Source organism: Polypterus senegalus, chromosome 2 (assembly GCF_016835505.1).
Source record: "Polypterus senegalus isolate Bchr_013 chromosome 2, ASM1683550v1, whole genome shotgun sequence".
NCBI classification, from domain to species: domain Eukaryota; kingdom Metazoa; phylum Chordata; class Cladistia; order Polypteriformes; family Polypteridae; genus Polypterus; species Polypterus senegalus.
Genome location: NC_053155.1, coordinates 73,049,485 through 73,072,844, shown reverse-complemented (window position 1 = coordinate 73,072,844; position 23,360 = coordinate 73,049,485). Strand labels below are relative to the sequence as shown.

General features: G+C 35.2%; 1 protein-coding gene across 11 annotated transcripts in view; it reads left to right on the top strand.

Annotated features, from left to right (window-relative positions):
* Window positions 1–23,360, top strand: part of LOC120523032 (mitogen-activated protein kinase kinase kinase kinase 4) — a 222,068-nt gene that overhangs the window by 107,744 nt on the left and 90,964 nt on the right. For all 11 annotated transcript variants that reach the window (XM_039743964.1, XM_039743970.1, XM_039743965.1 and 8 more), the window contains 2 exons: window positions 2,700–2,837; window positions 10,107–10,193. In XM_039743964.1, the coding sequence (XP_039599898.1) occupies window positions 2,700–2,837; window positions 10,107–10,193 (225 nt within the window). The remainder of the gene's footprint in view (window positions 1–2,699; window positions 2,838–10,106; window positions 10,194–23,360) is intronic.

Genomic DNA, 23,360 nt, shown 5'->3' with positions numbered 1-23,360 from the left:
AAAGGGCTTCTTTCTCATCACCCTGCCATACAGATGTTCTTTGTGCAAATTGCGCTGAATTGTAGAATGATGTACAGATACACCATCTGCAGCAAGATGCTCTTGCAGGTCTTTGGAGGTGATCTGTGGGTTGTCTGTAACCATTGTCACAATCCTGCGCATATGCTGCTCCTGTATTTCTCTTGGCCTGGCAGATCTGGGTTTAACAGCGACTGTGTGTGTGGCCTTCCATTTTCTGATTACATTCCTTACAGTTGAAACCTCTGACATAGCTTTTTGTAGCCTTCCCCTAAACCATGATACTGAACAATCTTTGTTTTCAGCTCTTTTGAGAGTTGGTTTGAGAATCCCATGCTGTCACTCTTCAGAGGAGAGTCAAAGGGAAGCACAACTTGCAATTGACCACCTTAAATACCTTTTCTCATGATTGGACACACCTGTCTATGAAGTTCAAGGCTTAACAATCTAATCCAACCAATTTGGTGTTGCATGTAATCAGTATTGAGCAGTTACATGCATTCAAATCAGCAAAATTACAAGGGTACTCAAATTTTTGCACAGCCAGTTTTTCACATTTGATTTAATTTCATACAACTAAATACTGATTCACTAAAAATCTTTGTTTGGAAAACACCCCAGTACTCAGATGTTCCTTGGAAATGAATGACATACCACTGTTATCTTTCTTTGTTGAAAGTAGAATCAATTATTATGCAGGCTGAGAGGGGTTCCCAAACTTTTTTATATGACTGTATATATTTCGTTAATAATGCTGTAGCGAGCGGGACCAGTCAGTTTCACAAAGTTGGGCTAGTAACAAGGGTATTCATTATACAGTACATAACATACACATACTGTATACCCTAAACATCCCAACCCTTATCTGTAACCTTGTGGAAATTAGAATTCCAGTCTGTATGCTGTATTAGATGATTTGAAAAGCACTCACAAAGTTTAAAGGAGAGCATTTACAAAAGTGGCATGTCATCAAAGGTCACAAATGTTGTGTTATTGTTTTTTTTTTTTCCCCAACTGCCTTGGTATAACATTTTCATTACTGGATTACAGTTTGAGATTTACGTTTCCTTGTCACATTTTTGATTGTGTTAAAAAATTTTGCTTTTACAAAAGAAATGTTTTTGTTTATTTTAAATCTGGACCATTTTTTGAGAAATATATGGGACCAAAACAGGTTTGTGCAGTATTGCCAAACCCATAAGAAGCAAGTTTCATTTCTTTCTTCAAGGGGAAAAAACCTAAAAACTCCCAACACCAAACACTTGTTTTTAGCAAGTTCTGCATTTGTAAAGTCACACCAATCATGTAACCAAAAGGAAACCTGTTTTACCTATCACTACTTACTGTAATTTTATATTTATCATAATCTGCACAGTGAAATTCAAGCAGCTGGATGGTAGTGGTATAATACACTTGACCAAGTGCACACTTTCTTCACTTTACTGTGTATACCACATGTGGCTATAAATTTGAACTATGCAAGCAAATGAAAATTGTAGACCTCCAATAATGTTAATATACACTCAAAATTCGTATTATTCACTAAACATATTACTTGTTTCGATTCAAACAAATACAATTTTCTATAAAATTCTGTTTTGGAAGGACCATCAACAAAAGCCAGTGTCACTCAGTAGGAAAAGCAGGAAATGATCTATGGGAAAAATGTTTTACTCATGTGCAGTTATCTTTTCTATTTTCAAGAGTAAGCAACTCCAGTTAACTTAGAATATTAGCCACTAGCAAAAAAAATACAAATGTTGTATACGAAAAAGTGCTTAGTTACATGGTACTTCTGATACATCTGATTAATTGACTTCACTATACCTGAGGCCCATTGTCTTAGAAAATTTCCAGGCGAAGCTGGGTACTTTATATAAAGCTAATTACATTAGTATATTCCCTTAATATTTCATCCTTGGATGTTGTTCATGTCATTTTCAATCTTTTGATCATAATTTGATCTGTTTTAGACAACTGTGTTAATAATGCTGAATCTTCTTTTTGTCATTTTTAAATACAAAGCCTGTCTCCTGAACATCTCTTGTTTGGATTATAGCAACCTAACCATGTTGTGCAATAGCTAAACAAAGATGTAGAAGTATTTTTGTCAGTTATTAAATATGTCTGTTGAATGTATTTTTACTCATTTAACTCCTGATTTTCTTTTTAAACTAATTTAAAAAAACACAAAAAAACCTAATGTTAACTGTTGCTTATTTGTATAGCAGGCTGCTATATTTGCAGTTAATTTCAGTTGCATGGCTATTTTTTTTTTTGCCTGGCAAAGGCCCTGCCTTTGAACAAGACAAAATGCATTGCAGTATTTTTATTAAATAAACAATGGTTATAGCTTTGTTTTTTCGAAATAAGCAATTGCTGCCATGTGGTGTTCTTATTTTTGTATTCCTTTTGTAGATGCACACTTAATTTAGCTGCATTTGTATTATTTTAATAAGCCATTGTTTAAATTCCTAATTAGTAAAACAATATTGAAGTGTAACTAACCACTTAAGTAATAAAAAAAATGTAAACACATTATATAAGCCATTATTTGTAATGAATACTTTTACAGCGTCACATATGCATTGATTATGAAAGCAGTCTGTTTAAATTTTTAAATATATAAAATGTTTACCCATTATTTTGCATCTATTAGAATGATAGTATTTTCTTTTCAGCAACAAAGGCGGGAAAGGGAAGTTAGACGACAACAAGAAAGAGAAAAACGAAGAATGGAAGAGATGGAGCGAAGGAGAAAAGAGGAAGAAGAGAGGAGGAGGGCTGAAGAAGAAAAGAGGAGAGTTGAACGAGAACAGGTGAGCTCTTGTCAAAGCTATATTATGCCTTGGTAAAAAGCAAAGTCTGTGATTGTAAATACAATGTATATAAAAACCCTAGTTACCACTGCCAAAATCACAGATTTTTTGTAATAAAAAGATGAAACCAAGATAAATCCTGTCAAAACGTATTCCACTTTTATTGCAGAATTAGAATCTATATAAATAAGATGAAAACAAATCAGAAACCGTTCAGTTAAAAAAGAAAAAGCAATCATACAAAACTTGTTTCATCAGTGCACATCCCTTAAACTAATACTTTGTTGATGCACCTTTTAATTTTATTACTACATTAGGTCTATCAGTTTGGCACATTCTTGACTTGGAAGGTTTTGTCCACTCCTCCATGCAAAAAAATTTCCAGATTTATAAAATTATGAGGGCATCTCCTCTGTACAGCTCTCTTCAGGTCACCCCGCAGATTTTCAATTGGATTAAAGTCTGGGCCATTCAGGAATAGTGATCATCCTTTGAAGCCAAGGCTTTGTTGTCATGCTGAAAGGTAAAGTTCCTCTTCAGCTTCCTAGCAGATGCTTTTAGGTTTTTGGTTCCACAATAGACTGATACTTTTAGCTATTCATGACTCCATCCACCTTGACTAGAACTCCAGTTCCAGGTGAAGAAAAGCACCTTCAAACCATAATGCTGCCTCCACCATGATTCACTGTGGATAAGGTGCTTTTGATAATGTGCTGCATTATTTTTGTGACAAACGTACCTTTTGGAATTATAGTCAAGTAGTTCCACTTTGGTCTCATCAGACCATAATACATTTTTCCACATGGTTGTAGGAGACTCTGTATTCCTTTTTGCAGAGATCAGCTGGTCTTGGATGCTTTTCTTTGTGAGCAAAGGTTTTCAGCTTGCTATCGTACTTCACAACCCAGACATTTGAAGAATACAACTGATTGTTATATGTAGGGAACAACCAGTACTCTCCTTGTCTTCTCATCAATCTTGGAGGAAGGTCCTGGTCTTGGTAGAGTCACTGTTGAGCCATATTTTCTCTACTTATTGATTCCTGTCTTTACGGTGCTCAATGGGATTTTTAATACTTTGGATACTTTTTTGTACCTCTGTCCTAATTCATACCTTTGCATGATGAGATCCTCTTCATATTTTAAAAGCTGTTTGTGGATCATTGCTTTTGAAGTATGTTGCAACCAAGAGGATATCAGAATAATCCTACAGAAACCGCTAAAATGTTTCTGAACTCGGTCAGATCCACTTTCATTGCTGTCAGGTGTTTACTAACTACTATTTGAGATGAGATGTGGTTGTTGAATTCTGAATGTAGCCACATCCTTGATTAGTAAAGGGTGTACACACTAATGCAACCAAGTTTTTGTATGATTTTTTTTTTCCTTTTTTCACTAAACAGTTTTGATTATTTTCACCTTCTTTGTATAGATTACAGTTTTACAATAAAGGTGGAACTTTGTATAGATTACAGTTTTACAATAAAGGTGGAATAAGTTCTGACAGGATTTATGTTGGTTTTATTTCACAAATTCCATGATTTTTGTCCCGGGTGTGTAGACAGTTCATGTCCACTGTATAATTTAAAAATGTAGTTTAATTTTCCTAGAATGTCAGTATGTTTAAAATAGTGCGTTTTTGTATTGTTCTTTGTGGTTTTCTCTATCTGATATAAAGAGTTAGGAGACAATGATTCAAATGGATTCAAAGGTTAGGTGAATTAGGCCAGATAGCCCTGTTTAATAATAGAAAATATCCTACTTTGTCTCATTAACAGTAACAATAACAAAAAAAGATCAGTGTTAAGGTACTTGTTCATTGGGGGAAAAAAAAATCCTATTGAGAGCTGCCATTTGTAGGTCCCGTGGTTAAATAGGTCCGAACCTGGAGTGGTGGGGTTGGGAATTGCATTGGGGCAGGGTTAGGCATCATCTCCCTGGAATTAATTGGAGCTGTGGAGAAAACAGGTACAGTTAGCGACCGAGTGGTGCTGACAGGCTTGCCTGATCATTCTGGGTGATTCTGATGCACACTACATGACACTGGTGACATTTGTTATAACTAACTTATTAAATAATAATTGTTATAATGAATTAATTAGCAGTGATTGTGTCTGTGTGACAAACATGTGTAGTTTGTGGCTGTTTTTGACAAAATTATTCACTGACCAAACCTTCACTTGCACCAAGTGAAGACGCCAGCCCTGGATGAATGCGTTTTCTGAATAACCAAGAGTTACAGGAGAAGTGTGGTCCTAAACTGCTTTTTTGCGTCATGCTTCGGAATAAACCTCCCATTCATTTAGTTACCCTCCTGGTTAATACCAAATCAGTGTGACCTTTTCAGTTCTGCATTTGCCCAAACCTATTTGTTTATTTATTTATTGGTTAGTTAGTATTTTGTCTTGCTGCAGTGGTAAGCTCACACCTCCACCAAGGTGCGAAAACAAGTTGTAAAATTTGATGGTTTGTTTTTGTAGCAAAAAACAAAACTACACATGAAAGTAAACTAAATCAAAATAATATCCTCATGGTAGAGAAACTTAGTGATAGTTGGTTAACATACTTGTATATTTCATAATAAGTTTTTACTTATTTGAGCCTTTGGCATCTTGCACTTTGTCACTTGGATGTTATTCACTATTGAGGACAAAGTCTGTTGAATCCAGATCACAGAACCAATGAGGGAGTTTATTACTGACAGGTCACAGGAGTAGATCAAGTTGAGGTCTGGAAGAGTAAGAAAACTTTTTCAAAGAACTGTCTTGCTGCAAAAAACCTCCGGGAAGATTTAGCAATGTTCTACTGAGCAGCAACACCTGAACAAATACGACTTTTACAGGTAGAGTAAGCAAAAGAAAACCTTTGCTGTGTCCTACCCACAAAATTCAGCACCTGAAATTTGCAAATGAACATCTAAACTAGCCTAATGCATTTTGGAAACAAGTGGACTGATGATGCCAAAATATAACTTTTTGGCCAAAATATGCAAAGAGATGTTTGGAGAATAAATTTGTACTGAATTCCATTAAAAGAACACCTCTCCGACTATTAAGCATGGGGGTCAATTGATCATACTTTGGTCTTGTATTGCAGCCAGTGGCACAGGAAAAATGTCATTGGTAGTGGAGAGAATGAACACATATCAGGAAATTCTGGAAAGCAAACCTCACACCATCTGTAAAAAGTTAGTTAAAAAGAGAATGGGTCCTACAACAAGATAATGATCTGAAAAACATTTCAAAATCTACAATGGAATACCTCAAAGGGTGCAAGCTGATGGTTTTGTCATGGCCCTGTCAGTTTTTTGACTTAAACATCATTGAACGTCTGTGTGTTGATCTCAAAAGAGCAGTGCTTGCAAGACGACCCAAGAATCTTGCAGAATTAGAAGCCTTTTGCAAGGGAAAAATACCCCAAGAAAGAACTGAAAAACTCTTTAAGTGTCTACAAAAAGTGTTTACAAGCTGTGAAACTTGCCAAAGGGGGTGTTACTAACTACTGACCATGTTGGTTGCCCAAATGTTTGCTTCAGGCCTTTTAAAATTTTTTGCCATTTTGCACCTGTCAGTGGTGGAAGTAAAAATGTAATCTTGCTTAAAATATTAAGAAATATGTCATTTTTAACTTTATGCCTTTTGGTGATCAGTTCGTCTTCTTCTTGCTTAACTATTCTCAGTAACAGACATTTTAAGCAAGGGTGCTCAAACATTTGCATGGTATTGTCGAGTTTATCATTATCACTGGTTTGGCAGCTTTTTTTTTTTAACCCAAGTAAGCCAGTTGCACCCAAATCAGTTACCTCCACTCTCTACGGTCATTGTCATCCTTATGTCCTTGATATTCCTTTGGGCCTTACCAACCTCTGTTTTGGTTCTCCTCTTTACCCAGTCATCCTCTGCCTTTTGCGCCATGTACCCAAACCAACTTACTCGTATTGTTCTTAGTGCAACACCTGTAGCCTTCACTTTTACACTTTCTGTATCAAATACTGCATCCCTCTTGCACACTTCCTACTAACAAAGCTTGCACTTCTGACATTCGGTGCATTATGTTTAGAAGTACTAACTTTGCATCTTGCTGTTTATTTAATTTATGGCCCCTTTTTTGTCAGCAGCTTGCACTTAATCATCTAGTCCTTTTAGCTAAATGTTAAGGAAGTCAGCAATCCAGTTTCAAAGGAACTAAAAGTTTAATGTGCTGTAATGGTGATGTGTGGCATGGTGATTTCCACATGCAAGAAAGAATTTCACTATATTCAGTGAGCAAATAACAGTAGCAGTGCTTTAAACCTATGTTTATACATCTTGAAAACTTCTTGCCTTAAAAAATGAATATTAATAATGTCAGAAATTATGCTAAGGTAAGTGGTTATCTTTTTTCTTATTTTTTAGCAACTCACCCCAGCTGTTTATGCATACAGTGGGTATAGAAAAGAATCACCCCCTTCGATATATTCACATTTTTTTTGCTTTACAGCCTTAAATGAAAGCACACACAAAAATATTTCTTCCCAGCTTTACTTTCTCAATGACACCTATAACAGCCAAGTGAAAGATATCACAGCTACAGTTCAGAATAATGATAAAAAATAAAAAAACAAGACATACTGAGATTAATAAAGGATCACCCCCACCCCCCGATGTCAATATTTTGTTGAACCACCTTTTGCTTTAATGACAGCCTTGAGTCTATTGGGATACTTCTCTATCAGCTTTGCACATCTAGACTGAGCAATATTTTCCCACTCTTCTTTACAGAACTGTTCAAGTTCAGTCAAATTGGATGGTGAGCGTTGGTGGGCTACTATCTTCAAATCTTTCCACAGATTTTCAATGGGATTTAGGTCTGGGCTCTGACTGGGCCACACAAGGACATTCACTTTGTTCTCCTTCAGCCACTGTGTGGTCAATCTTGCTGTGTGCTTCGGTTCATTGTTGTGTTGAAAGGTAAACATTCTGCCCATCTTCAACTGTCTGGCAGAGGATAGCAGGTTTTCCTCAAGAATTTGATGGTATATCCACTTTTCCTTCTACCCTCACAAGAGCACCAGGCCCTGCATCAGAGAAACACCCCCACAACAGGATGCTGCCACCTCCATGCTTTACTGTAGGTATGGTGTGTTGTGGATGGTGAGCTGCATTGGATTTCTGCCAGGTGTTCCATTTGGTATTGAGGCCAAATAGTTTGAGTTTGGTCTCATCTGACCATAAGACCTTTTTCCACTTGACTTCAGAATCTTAAATGTGCATTCTGGCAATGCTCAAATGAGCCTTAATGTGGCCTTTCTTGAGAAATGGCTTTATCTTTGCGACCCTCCTGGACAAACCACAATTGTGGAGCGCTTGTGAAATTTTTGTCACATGCACACAATGACCATTCTTTGCCATAAAATCCTGTAAGTCATTCAAAGTGGCCATTGGCCTCTTGGTTGCCTCTCTTACCAGTTTCCTCCTTGCTGTTCCATCCAGTTTGGAGGGACGGCCGGATCCAGAGAGGGTCCTAGTAGTATCAAACACTTGCCGCCACTTTTATTTACTGTGCTCCTTGGGATTGATAAAGCCTTTGAGATTTTTTGTATCCATCTCCTGTCTTTTGTCTGTCCACAACTCTATCCCTGAGATCTTTTGAAAGTAGCTTGCCACTCATAGTCAGTTGTTTGTTGTCATTTGCACTACCAAGCAAGCGAATGCTCCAGGAACAGATGTTTTTATGCTTCACTAATCGCACTGATTACAGTTGATCACAGGTTGAAGTCAGTATCCATGGTCTGCAATGGAAATGGTGGTTACTTATCCCTGAGTGAGTTTAGGAGGGGGGGTGATCCTTTATTAATCTCAGTATTTCTTCTTTTTCATTTTTTAAAATTCTTCTGAACTGTAGCTGTGATATCTTTCACTTGGATGTTATAGATTGCATTGATTAAGCAAAACTGGAAAAAATATTGGTTTGTGTGTTTTCATTTAATGCTGTAAAGCAAAAAAAATGGGAATATTTCGAAGGGGGTAATTATTTTCTATACCCACTGTATTAATGCTTTAATCGATGTAGTGATGTTACAGCCAGTTTGGGCCATCTGTTTAAATAAAACCCTAGTCACACTAGAGACCTTGGCTATAATGTGATACAATTTTCAAATTACTTGCATCGGCCTCAAGATAAGGTGCAATTTTTAAAATCCTGTTAATTATAGACATATTGTCCAAATGTTAGCCCAAGTGTTGAAAGTTGCATGACATCTCTTAAAACTGCAATTGCAGCACCAAGTCAGATGTGTGAATTCTTTACCATATTTCAAGTTTACATTATATTTTAAAGGATTTATGTTTGAAGCAATAAGTAGCAGATTTATTAAATATTGTAGTTTCTGCGCATATGTGGTCAAAATATTGGTGGAAATCAAATAAATTACACCAAGATTTCAAGTAATAATCTTTATAGTTCAGTGTGTTGTTGCTCTTCATAGTGGGTTAATGTTATTAGAGACACCTTACACTTGGATGGTATTCCATTCAGAACCACCACTTCCCCCTCTTGACCTAATTTTATTCTTGCATTTCAAGGCAGGTGGATGCAGTTTACTTTCCATTTATAGAAAGATTCTTCTTGCACTCAATATATTACAGTGCAGTATGCAAACCTGCATTACGGCACTGGTCATTATGTACTGTTTTACACTCATGACTTGACAAAGTAGATGAAGTGGAGTTTTTATGTTTCTTCATGTTTGTAGTTGCATCATCGTTCTGTAAAGATGTGTGACTCCTTACTGCCCCGTTCTCTTCATAGTGACTAGCATATTCCACCCACAGCAACTGTTGCTAATTGAATGTTTTTTTTTTTGTTTATTGCACCATTTTCTCAAACGTCTAACTCCAGTGCGTGAAAATATGAGGATGGCAGCTGTTTCTTACATGTTGGAACCACCATGTTAAATATCAACTATACCATTATCCTAGTCACTTGTATCATGCGTCTTGCCCATTGTAATGTGTGGTCAAATAACAGATAAACTTCTTAACTATGTCTGCATTCTATATTTATTGAGTTGCATCTGCATAATAGGCTGCTTAGAAGTGCAGGCTCTTTGCATTAAATCGAGTGGCCTAATTAAGAGGCAGTGAGGCTATCTTAGTATGCTTATACACATACAGTATATGTCTGTTTTTGTAAAATTTTACAACCTTTTAATCCTATTCAGTTTGACACTAACCATCTTAAAATTTTAACTGTGAAGTTGAACTTTTTACTTTTGTCTGTTTTTTGGCAGGAATATATCAGACGACAATTGGAGGAAGAACAGAGACACTTGGAAATTCTTCAACAGCAACTACTCCATGAGCAGGCTATGTTACTGGTAAATAAATATTGTCCATTTATTTGTTCTAGGTGGAATGAAATCTATGTGCTATACTACTTATGACCATATCCTATAAAAAATAGTACATTTAATAATTGTTCATAGTTAAAATCAACCTTGAAAAAACACATGCAATATGTACATGAACCAGTGTAGAATTTCCTTATGTACAACAAAAGTTTGGTACTGTGCACAGTATGTATTAGTGAAATAAGCATCTTTTTTGAATGAGCAAACATCCAGTTCATGTGAGTTATATAGAGGGCTTACAGAGATGTACTAACTGCAGCCATATGATCATGGTGTACAATGGCAGAATGATGGATTGTGGCCATGATAACCAGTTTAGTATACCATGTTGGAATAGTTAGTCTGGGCATAACATGCAAAACTGAACTAAACTGAGTTTCTCTCTTTTCTCCTGTTTGCATTGAGAGCAAATATATAATATAGATGGCCTGACAATATATTTTTAAATTTCCTCTCATTGTTTTAGGCAGTATGTGTCAAATCATTAGCCTGTTTAGATGGTACATGCATCTGCGTGTACACTGAGGTAGCAAAATGAGGATTTCTGACACTGGATAGGCCATTTGTGGTAATTTTAAAGTCACTAGAAATAAAGTTAGAAATTTTGGTACTTGTTTTCCCTTTATCAGTAATGATATTTACACCAGCTTTTGTTTGGTGTGAGTGATGCCTAACAGTTCTACTGGAATGCAGGAGAAAGCTAGGGACCTGGGGTTCAGGAGCCAGTTGCAGAATGATACTATTATAGTAAAGGAGAATTGTTTTAAATTTTTTCACTAGTTCAAATGTAGAACCTAGTGCAGTACAGTAAGGTTGGGAAAAAAAATGTCATCTAATGCATTGTGAAGTAATGTGATTGATTGCGGAAATAATGTTGTAAAAAGCACTGTTATTGCATAGTGTGTTTGGAGTAAAACAATGGGAAAGGCACTTAATTGAAATGTATTATTACATTTAAACATCAGTTTTTGCCTTCAAATAAAGATATTTTTATAATACATTTTGAATTACATTTGAATAGTGACATTCGGTCTGACAGCCCTAAAGTTTGTGATACTTGCATACCTTCAGCCTTACACATAAATAATTGATAGATGTGTGTAGATTGTACTAAGAGGTAGATGAAGTGCAATGCATAGGCTTTTGCAAGAAACTAGGGATAGTTCCTATTGAGCACTTAATTTTGTAATAAAATAGTAAAATTACAAGCCTAGAGCTGAATTAATTCACACAACCAAACTGCAACATTCGCTGGGGAGGTGCTGCAAAATTGAACCTCATCCTCAGAGGGCCCACACAAAATTGTCAGTTCATTTAGCATTACTGTGAAATCTCCATACAGAGTTTTATTCTATTGCTACGACCGCAAAGACTGGACTCCCTTTATATAAAAGGATAGTTTTTCTATTGGATGTCTTGTTTTTAATTAACCAAATTACCTCCTGTCTATCTGCCTGGAGTGTTCACTGTGATTATTTTCACTACTGTTCATATTCGTAATCACATAGAGCCACTCAGTCTAATGTCTGGGTAGATTAGCAATTTAGAATCTTTGACTATGTAGAGGAAAACATTGTCACTGCAGGTCATTTTAATTCAAAAAGTCTTGCATCAGTTCTTGGTTTTCTTAAAAAAATTTTCACGCATTAATTGGAAACTGCATTTTGGGACTTTTTTTTATCCAAATATATGTGACAATCGGGGCTGAGCCTCTCTCTCTCTCTCTCTCTCTTGTTTGTGCTTTTTGAAGAAAGGAAACTCTTGGAACATGTCCTTACACTGCTTGGTTTTCAAATAATGGAGTGTGTCTAAAGCAGTAACTGTTTAAGGGGGCACCACAGGTAGTTCGTTGTTTTGTGGGAGTGGTAACATGCTATCAGCACATGTTCCTAACCTCTCACCCCTCTCTCACTCTAATGCAATATAGTGTACAACACTAGTTGTAGTTAAGTCAACAAGTATGTTGATTATGTTGTACCTGACACAGAATTAAGTCCTCTTCTTAATCATAAGACATGGGAGAGCTGTTAAGTCCATTCCCTGCTAATAGCTTATGATGGAATGTTTAAAATACAAACAACAAGAAGGTTGTTTTTGGAGTCAATACCTTCCTTAAAACTAGCATCAAAGGACAACTGCAGAATATAGCAATAAACTATTTCAGAAGTATAAATATTGTGACACAGTGTTCTGGTAGTTTTCAGATTACAAGTGCAAAGCCTCCTGTGCTGTGTAACCACTGGTATCTACTTGCTGTCATCTTAACACCTATCCCCACTTATTTCATCTTTCAGTTTTACTTCTATGTCAATAAGCAAGCTGTTGTTTCCCAGCTTCTGTGTTTTGTAACAATCCAAAAATTATTAACATTTGTTTTTACTGAGTGAAACAAACAAAAGTGCATGTTTAAGTCTCAACCCCCAGTGACCCCTTCCTTTTGGCCATTGTTTAATTATACAGATACAAGAGGGTAACACTGAAGAAGCTGCCCTTCAGTATTTAGTATTGTTTGTATTGATGCCTGTTCTACCTGTTATTAATAGTTAGTATTCATATACAATTAAGAGAGAAAACTCCACAGAAAAAGTAAAGAAATGATAAAATAGAATTAAGCATTTAACCATATGGCAAAAATACACACTTAATTTATTCTTAATTTATGTAAATCTCATACTAGAATACTTTATTTGAATGCTAAAAAAAGAAAGATCGTCTAAACAAACAATTAGATCAGTTAGAGGTAAAATGAATTACTGATCATGTCATTGATTTGAACCAAAAAGTTTTGTTTTTTAATACTATTTTTTTTTATATTGTTTCTGTTCTTAACTGGGAATTCAGTTTAGTTATCACTTATTCATTGTGTATTTTTAGTTTTGCTTTGGGTGTGTGTGTATAATTATATATTTATACACTCACTCATACACATACTGTATATTTGGTTCATAGCATTGCACAGGAGACTGGAAAAAGGAACTAGGTTTTCAAGGTATAAAATCTTCATTGCTGAATTGCCACGTAGAGACACAAGACTTTATTCAAAAGGGGATTGTCTTTAGTAGGGAAGCACACAGGTTGTAAATGGCAAAACATTTCAGTCCAGATCTCAGAAATGTAAAAGAGAGCAATACATCTTTCTCCATTGCACACTTTTCTACAGTCCCACACTAACATTTACTCATTCAGCATATAGCATTTTAAATTTGAGGTTGAGAGAAAAGCAGAATTTTCTAATCCATGTCATGTCACATACTTCTACAGACATGCCAGTTTGAATGAGTAAATTCATTTTGGGCTTCTCATTTTTTTGTGTTCGGTTGAGTTTTTTTTTTTCCATCAAGCTGCTGCCCTTGTCAAAGATAATGTCTTAGATTACAGGTGCCGGTCAAAATTAAAATATCATGACAAAGTTGATTTATTTCAGTAATTCCATTCAAAAAGTGAAACTTGTATATTAGATTCATTTATTACACACGGACTGATGTATTTCAAATGTTTATTTCTTTTAATTTTGATGATTATAACTGACAACTAATGAAAGTCCCAAATTCAGTATCTCGGAATATTAGAATATCAATTAAGACCAATGGAAAAAAAGGATTTTTAGAAATGCTGGCCAACTCAAAGGTATGAACATGAAAAGTATGAGCATGTAGAGCACTCAATATTTAGTTGGGGCTCCTGTGGCCTGGATTACTGCAGCAATGCGGTGTGGCATGGAGTCGATCAGTCTGTGGCACTGCTCAGGTGTTATGAGGGCCCATGTTGCTCTGATAGTGGCCTTCAGCTCTTCTGAATTGTTCGGTCTGGCGTATTGCATCTTCCTCTTCACAATACCCCATAGATTTTCTATGGGGTTAAGGTCAGGCGAGTTTGCTGACCAATCAAGAACAGGGATACCATGGTCCTTAAACCAGGTAATGGTAGCTTTGGCACTGTGTGCAGGTGCCAGGTCCTGTTGGAAAATGAAATCTGCATCTCCATAAATTTCGTCAGCAGCAGGAAGCATGAAGTGCTCTAAAACTTCCTGGTAGACAGCTGCGTTGACCTTGGACCTCAGAAAACACAATGGACAAACACCAGCAGATGACATGGCACCCCAAATCATCATTGACTGTGGAAACTTTACACTGGACCTTAAGCAACGTGGAGTCTGTGCCTCTCCTCTCTTCCTCCAGACTCTAGGACATTGATTTCCAAAGGAAATGCATAATTTACTTCCATTAGAGAACATAACTTTGGACCACTGTGCAGCAGTCCAGTCCTTTTTGTCTTTAGCCCAGGCGAGACACTTCTGATGTTGTCTCTTGTTCAAGAGTGGCTTGACACAAGGAATGCGACAGCTGAAACCAATGTCTTGCATACGTCTGTGCGTGGTGGTTCTTGAAGAATGGGTTTTGTTTCACAATCCTCTCCAGGGTGCGGTTATCCCTATTGCTTGTATACTTTTTTCTACCACATCTTGTCCTTCCCTTGTCTCTCTATTAATGTGCTTGGACACAGAGCTCTGTGAACAGCCAGCCTCTCTAGCAATGACCTTTTGTGTCTTGCCCTCCTTGTGCAAGGTGTCAATGGTCGTCTTTTTGGACAACTGTCAAGTCAGCAGTCCATGATTGTCTAGACTGAGAGACCATTTAAAGGCTTTTGCAGGTGTTTTGAGTTAATTAGCTGATTAGAGTGTGGCACCAGGTGTCTTCAATATTGAACTTTTTCACAATATTCTAATTTTCTGAGATACTGAATTTGGGACTTTCATTAGTTGTCAGTTATAATCATCAAAATTAAAAGAAATAAACATTTGAAATACATCAGTCTGTGTGTAATGAATGAATCTAATATACAAGTTTCACTTTTTGAATGGAATTACTGAAATAAATCAACTTTGTCATGATATTCTCATTTTATGACCGGCACCTGTATGTGGACTTGGACTTGAATGTGCTTCTGTGGTTGTTGGTGCTTTTCAACCTTTCCTTTGCCCAGAAACTGGTCACAGGACAACTTGTGATGGCTCTGTAGATAAAGTTTGTGGGCTTTGTACTCTTAATGTCTACAGTACACAAAGTATCTTGCTCTAAGACAATGCCCTTACAATAGACACTTTTGATGCTGTATTAAAAAAAAAAAAAAACTCCTATACCAGGCTTTTGTTTTTACTGACTGTGTTGAATGCTGATGCCATCACAGTTATATACAGGGTTTTGCCGTCCACAGGCCTGGAAAGTTATCAAACACAAGAAATTAAGATTATGCCGTGTGCTGAAAACCATGGGAGTGACTTACTGGGTAGAATGTCCGTAGGCTTTGAATCATTGTTTAGACCCCACCATCTGTACTAGTGAGGGAACCACAGACAAATAGTACATAGTGTCAAGGCTAAGGAGTAGCTGAGACCTCGATAGACTCAACGACAGAAATACCATCTTGAGATTATGAGCAATATGTATATCCATCCTTCAATTTTTTAAACCCATTTATCCAGAATGAAGGAAAGCTGGAGCTAAGGCAGGAACAATTCCTGGATTTGGGGGCATTCCATCTCAGTAATATATATATTAATAACTTATCAATGTTAAGAATAAATGTTAAGTATAATCCTTTAGTCTGTGTTTTGTTAGAGAGAGAATGAAAAAGGCAGTAACTTTTTAAGCCATTCTGGCAACAAATTATTTTCACAATATCAGATATTTACAGCTGTTTGTCTAAGGCTAATAAAAAAAAAAAAAAACATTAATAATAACCTAAAATTAGTGGGTTTAGTTTTTCACCAGTTTGTAGGCTCTATGCACCTTTGTGTACCTACCAGTAAACTTTTAACTGAAGTGTATTGGAGATATTGGCAACTCTGGAGTTTTGTATCGCTTCATTCTGCTCCTGTATCAATCAGTTGCTGTGCTCATATGTTAAGCTCAGACACAATTACAGCTAACATGCCGTCACTTCTGAACCAATTGAAATTCTGTAAGGAGTCACCTCTGTTTCAATACACTTACTTTGAGTCCTGGAGACCAAGTGAATGGCAGGTTTGAAAAGTTGACCAGCACTCTTGTGGTACCATGCAAATGCAAAAAGCTGCGCCATAATTTACCAGTTAAGCAAAACCATCACCTTGGTATGCTTCACTAAAACTAGAAATGGAATCTATCATGCTGTCACTGTCAATGTATGAAGAATTGTCTGTCATCACACTGAAAATCACTTTCTTCTTCACATGCGTTACATACCAGTATTTATCTTTGTTCCACAAACACATTGTCCACACACATAGCTATTATTTACTGGATGATGATGTATGCAAGTTATGTCACATGACGGCCAAGTGGGGTTAAAGAAGACTCGTTCAGTCAGTCTATCTGCAGAAACTATTTAGTCATATGCTTATCTGTTTTTGACAAAAACTAGATTTTTGTTTTAAATATTATTTATTGTTGATTGCACTTGTGCAAAGGAGAGATGCTGGGTGTATTGTGAAAAGGATGCTAAGGATAGAGCTGTCGGGGAAGAGGAAAAGAGGAAGGCCTAAGGGAATGTTTATGCATGTGGTGAGCGAGGACGTACAAGTGATGGGTGTGACAAATCAAGATGAAGAGGACAGGAAGATATGGAAAAAGATGATCCGCTGCGGCCACCTAAAATGGGACCAGCCGAAAGAAGACATAGTTAATCTTTTCAACAACTTTTAGTAGTTTAGTTTTAGTTTTTCATTTTAACAACTTAACTCATCTTTTCAGAGCAACTTCTGTTAGTATCATATTTACATTGATACAAGTGTAGGATTATAGTAGGGTATTGCTTCTATTGCTTGCACTAAAGGGTCTGTGTTGTTTATTCAAGGGAGGTGAATTAAATTAATAAATGCATTTGGTATGTTTGCCTGTTTTTTTGCAAAACATTTAAATTATGACCACTGAATATGCTCTGAAACATACTAAAAGTGTGACAATGTATGCAAATGTCCAATGTATTCTTAACTTTCAAAGTATATAGGATAAACTCCTTGCACAACTTTTAAATGATAAAAGTTTTTCTTACCTGAAATCAAATTGAAGAGTTCACTTTCATGATTATACAACAGGGGTATATGTATCAGAGAAATTGTTTTTCTTCTGCAGTTGTCTATCAGATGTAATACCCATTAAACTGAACATATTTTGTAATTAGAACATGCTTTTTTCTGACTGATTAATTTATTGCAAACCTTTCTAGTGATCATGGGCAATGATTCATAAGAACTCTTCAGACATAATTAGCAACTTTACTTTTATATGCCAACACGAGGAAATTTTCTGTCTATTTTATTGTATGAGCAAAATATTTATTCAGTCCTTTTTTGGTATAATAGATGGCTAAAAACAATTTCTGACAGAAACTGGACTTCCTTCATGTTCAAAGACAAAAATATACAATGATAATCTGAAAATAATGTGAAATTATGATATACTGTGTGCAGTCAAATAAAATCACAATTTACTGCACATCACACTCATTTTACGTATTCTGTACCATTCTTATATAAAGTAACTGCCTTACCAACTTAATTAACTTAAAGTCCACTCCTACTTGTCCCATTTCTTTCTCAAGTGTTATTACAGTGCCAGCTGTGCTAGACTAAAAGAATTTGCAGCTGCACATGAAATTGTTACTTACAAAGTCAGAAGTCTTGTTTGCAGCTGGCTGAGACGAGTTCTGTCTTTAACTCCATTTGTTACGACTGGTTTTTATGTGATCCAGTTATTAGAATTTGAATCCCACTGCTGGTATGTCTCTGGGTGGATGTTTGGCAGCAGAGAAAGAGGTCAGCTGGACACATCCTGAATTAGTTTCTTGACAGTGACACAAGCCTATTGCCATGCCTGTTTAAGTCACTGAAGTAAAAGTACAGGTTTGAGTTATAGAATCAAGTGATCACTGCTTGAGTTTTGATCAAGATGTTATTTGTGTATGTTGTAATCCAGCGTATTTAGTGAGTTGCATTTTGCTAAAAAATGTACACTGCCTCTCTACTAAATCACAGATTACCCTTCTACAGAAAATCTGAATGGGTACCTACCAATATGTCAGAATTCATCCACTGTTCGAAGTGAGTAATGCTACAGTGCTGACAGATGGTAAGCACTGCAGTGATTTTAGGAATCAATTATTTCATATGTTTACATGGTGTGTGAAGTAAGATAAGACACAGAGATAACGATTAAAGGTTTGGGAAACCGCCCCCGTATAGCTCAGGCCAAGCAGTAGCACTGAGGTACCAGTCATTGGCATACAAAATACATGATCAGACAATGAGACAGTTTCCAGAGGGAGTTTTTATGAGTTAGAACCCCGGAAATAATACAATCGTGGAGGAAATGAGGGTGACTGAGGAGCGGGGTAATGAAGGTGATATCAGACACGCATGATTCTATGCATTTGTGACCCTGTTTATTAGAGGTTGATTAATATAAAAGTCATATGTACCAGCATACAATCATTTTTATCAATGAACATTTAATGGTATCAAAATTTTTACAGTGTAAACTTCTATTTTATGATGGGTATAAATTATTACACTGTGTATATACCCAGCACATTCTGAAATATTTTACAGCTACCACCACTATTTGTTTTACAAAAACCATACATCTCAGGTGTTTGTCGGCTTGTCACAATCCTATGTCAAGGCAATTCTAACACCTGTGCAGTTTTAAAAAAGTAAAGTAAAAAGTTGTTTAGAGCAATCTTGTGTGTCACTGTTTTTTTGTTTGTTTGGGTTTTTTTTTTTACTTCTTGTAGATTCATTGTGATTAGAAGCCATTTTTAATTCTAACTACATGTTGGGGGAAAAAATTCACATGGACACTGGAGGCACATTTTAATGCCAGGTGTACATATAATCTGGCTAAATTATGTGTGAGTTACCGTATATAAAATGTATATTAAAGCGGTCTTTACAACATTTAACATTTTTTGCATGCCATATGTAACATGTTTCAAAAATTGATGAAGTAGGCCACTTTAAAATCTCCAAGGGCCACATGTGGCCCACAGGGTTTGAGTTTGACACCCCTGATTTAAAATGTCAAGCCAAGAACCCTGGTAGATAGTTGGATGCAATTAGTTTTGCAAACTGATATGGGGATTGGGGGAACGAACACCATGCATAACGCTAAAAATCAAACAACTTCTTTATTAGAACTTGAGAGCTATTCTTATTAGGCATCTCAGCTTCGCAAACTCGACATACTTATTCACCTAGATTACCCAAAAAACACAGAGTCAAGTTTTAAAGGTACTTAAAGTCCGAATCTTTTTCATACTACATGGTAATTTATTTCTTGTATTTGTGGATCATTTTGTGAAGAAAAACCTTTGTAATTTTTGTGAAATTTTCTTATAAGTTTTCAACTGTTGTCATTGAAGAATTTCATTTTAAACTTGAAGCATGATCTCACTGCAATCATTGCCTTCATAATTTTTAACACTTCAATCATGTCACCTCTTAATCTCTTTCTCCTTAAATGATAAAGGTTCAATTTCTTTAGCCATTCCTTATATTTCATACCTTTCTGTCTCTTCTCTGAACTTTCTCTAGTGCTGCTATGTCTTTTTTGTGAAGTGATGACAAAACTGTACTTGTAGAGTCCCCTCCATAATTTTGGCACCCCTTGTAAAGATGAGTAAAAACAGTTGTTTAAAAAAATCTCTAACTGAAAATAATAAAAGAATTCCAACCTTTAACTGAAGTAAATTTATTGTGAGAATTTTTTTTAACAAAACCACAGGTTCCACGATTATTGGTACCGCTACAAATTCTTATGAACAAAGTATAACTGAAGATATTTTCCCCCATTTATTCTGATATTTTTAAGTTAGAGTTTGTAGAAACATTCAATCATTAATCCATGACTTCATACACACACACATACACACACACACACATATATATTAGATGTGGTCCAGATTCCAGTTTCCTTTATTAGAAGATAAAAATATTTTGCCTCCATTAGTCAGGCAAGGGCTATAAAATGCTACTTGCCTGAAAATGACCATATTTACAGTTAGGGCAATAATTAAAAAGCTCAAATGAACTGGAACTGGTACCAACTTGCATGGGACAGAATCCAGGTTTATTTTGCCCCCCAGAAACAGTGAGCCGGTTGTTAAGAGAGGTAAAAAAAAAAAATCCTCAAAGATCACTGTTGGAGAAATACAGATAAAAGTGTTTGAAACCATTTTCTATGGTCAGAGAAAACAAAAATTGGGCTTTTTGGCAACAAGCATTCAAGTTGGATTTTGTGGTAAAAGAAGTATTGCTATACTGAAAAGAACCTGATTTATATATACACACACATGTACGTGTGTGTGTGTGTGTATACATATATATATATGTATATATGTATATATATGTGTATATATGTATATATGTATATATATATATATATATATATATATATATATATATATATATATGTATATATATATATATATATATATATGTATGTATATATATATATATATATATATATATATATATATATATATATATATATATATATATATATATATATATATATATATATATATATATGTATATATATATATATATATATATATATGTATATATATATGTATATATATATATATATATATATATATATATATATATATATATATGTATATATGTATATATATATATATATATATATATATATATATATATATATATATATATATATATATATATATATATATATATATATATATATATATATATATATATATATATATATATATATATATATATGTATATGTGTATGTATGTATGTATATACTTACCAATCTCTATTGCTATTTATATCATAATTGCGAGCAGGTTTTATTCTTAATATTCCTAGTAATAAGGCATACAGTTTTTAATGTATTGCTTTTTTATATCCTTAACTTTCCAATGGTAGACTATATCTTTCACTATTATCTTGTATATTATTTTTATACTACTGTTTGCTCCCCTATGTGAAGATCTAAAACTAGCCTGTCTTAAACTCAAACAGTCTTCAAATAACCTAATCATGTGTCTCCACAATATATTGTTGCACCTCAAGTTGAAATATAAATCATAACTGGTGAACAGTTATCATTTGTTCCATTAGGAGTCCCAGTGTTCCATAAACCTGTGCTGCTCTCTACTACACCAATATTTGAGCAACATGATAAACTTAAGAATCTCCTTTTTTACTCTGACTGGTGTAGAACTTCAAGGCAAACCATCTTGTCAGTTCTGCAGCTCAGGTTGACATCAAACTCTTCAAATTTGTATTGCAGAACTGACAGTCTTCCCTTATGTATGTCATTTGTTCCAACACTGGAAATGATATTCATAAAAAACGGGCTTTCAGTGAATGAGTTTGGTTGTCATTTACAGCTCGACAATGCTGTTCAAATGTTCCTTTGATTACACAGGGTACTTGCTACCTTTTTATTTACACAAATAACTAAGACTGCTGTTTCTTGAAAGTTGGCATGTGCACAGAAAAAAAAAAAATCAAGCCTGAAATCTAGTTAGCTTTATTTTTATTTGTTTTTAATTTTTTTTACTTTGTACTTGTAATTAATTTTCCTCTGAACATATTTTTAATTAATGAAGGAAAAATTATGGTATTATTGCGTAATTTGTGTATATATAAATATATACTGCATAGGAAAAGTATCCACCCCCTTGAAAGTTTCCAGATTTTATTATTATACAGCATTAAATTACAGTGGATATAATTCTTTAATGTCAAAGAAATACAGTTTCAGCAAAGCTATCTAAATTAATCACAAATATTAAATTCAAAATGACGGCGCAAGTATTCACCTCTTATAAGTCGGTGTTTAGTGAATGAACCTTGGGCAGCAGTTCCATACTTTAGTCTGTGTGGTTAAGTCTTTATTATCTTTAGTTGGACACAGCAGTTTTTTTTCCCCATTCTTCTTTGCAAAACTGCTAAAGTTCTGTCATGTTGCATGGGAATTTTGAGTAAGCAGCTGTTTTCAAGTCTTGCCACAGATTTTCAGGTGGTTTGAAATGTAGAGTTTAACTTTTAACATTGTTGTTTTTATGCCATTCCTGTGTAGCTTTGGCTTTATGCTTGGGATCGTTGTCTTGTTGCAAACAAATCTTTTCCCAAGGTAAATGTTTCTTACACACTGCATCAGAACATTCCTGTATTTTGATTCATTACTTTTTACCCTCCACAAAAAAGAAGCATTCTCACAGCATAAAGCTACCACCACCATGCTTGATGATGGGGATGATGTGTAATGATAATGTACAGTCTAATTTACTGAAAGTTGTTTTGGCCTCAGCATACCGTTGAGCCTTTTTCTTGCTCACTTGAGAGGCTCCAGTAGTGCCTTCTAGCAAACTCTCTTGTTTTTTTAACAGCAGCTTACTGTTTTACATTCTTCCATAAAGCGTTTACTAGTTTAGCACCTGGGTAGCAGTTGTTACACTCACAGTCTCTCCAATCTCAGGTAGTGTAGCTTTTAACTCTTCAGTGTTATATCATATGGTTCTTGGTGAACACCCTCAGTAATCATGTTCTTGTACAATCACTCTGTTTTAAAGACAACCTGCTCTAGACAGATTTATTACTGTGCCATACTCTTTCTATTTCTTAATGATTGATTTAACTGTACTTGAATGGATATTCAGTGACCTGTATATTTGTCCATTCCATAGCTTGTGCTTTGCAATCTCCTTCTCATGAAGTCACCTTTGGAGTGTATCCTCATTGTGTAGTTTAGGCCATAGTACTAATTGTCTTAAATTGGACCTTTCAGATGAAGTACATTTATACCACAATCAATTGAAACCCTTTGACTAAAGATAGATGATTTCCATTTAAATAGTTATGTGACTTCTAAAACAAATCAGCTGCACCATGGATGATTCAGGTGTATAATACTGAGGGGGTGAATACTTAATACTTTTGTTTAATTTTTGTAAGTAATTTTACATCACTTTGCAGACATTTTTTTCACATTGTCATTAAAGAGTCTTTCTGTTGATCAGTGTCAAAAAGGCCAAATTAAATCAACTGCGATACATTGCTGTATAACAGTAAAATGTGGAAGCTTCCATGGAGGTGAATATATTTCTAGACACTGTAC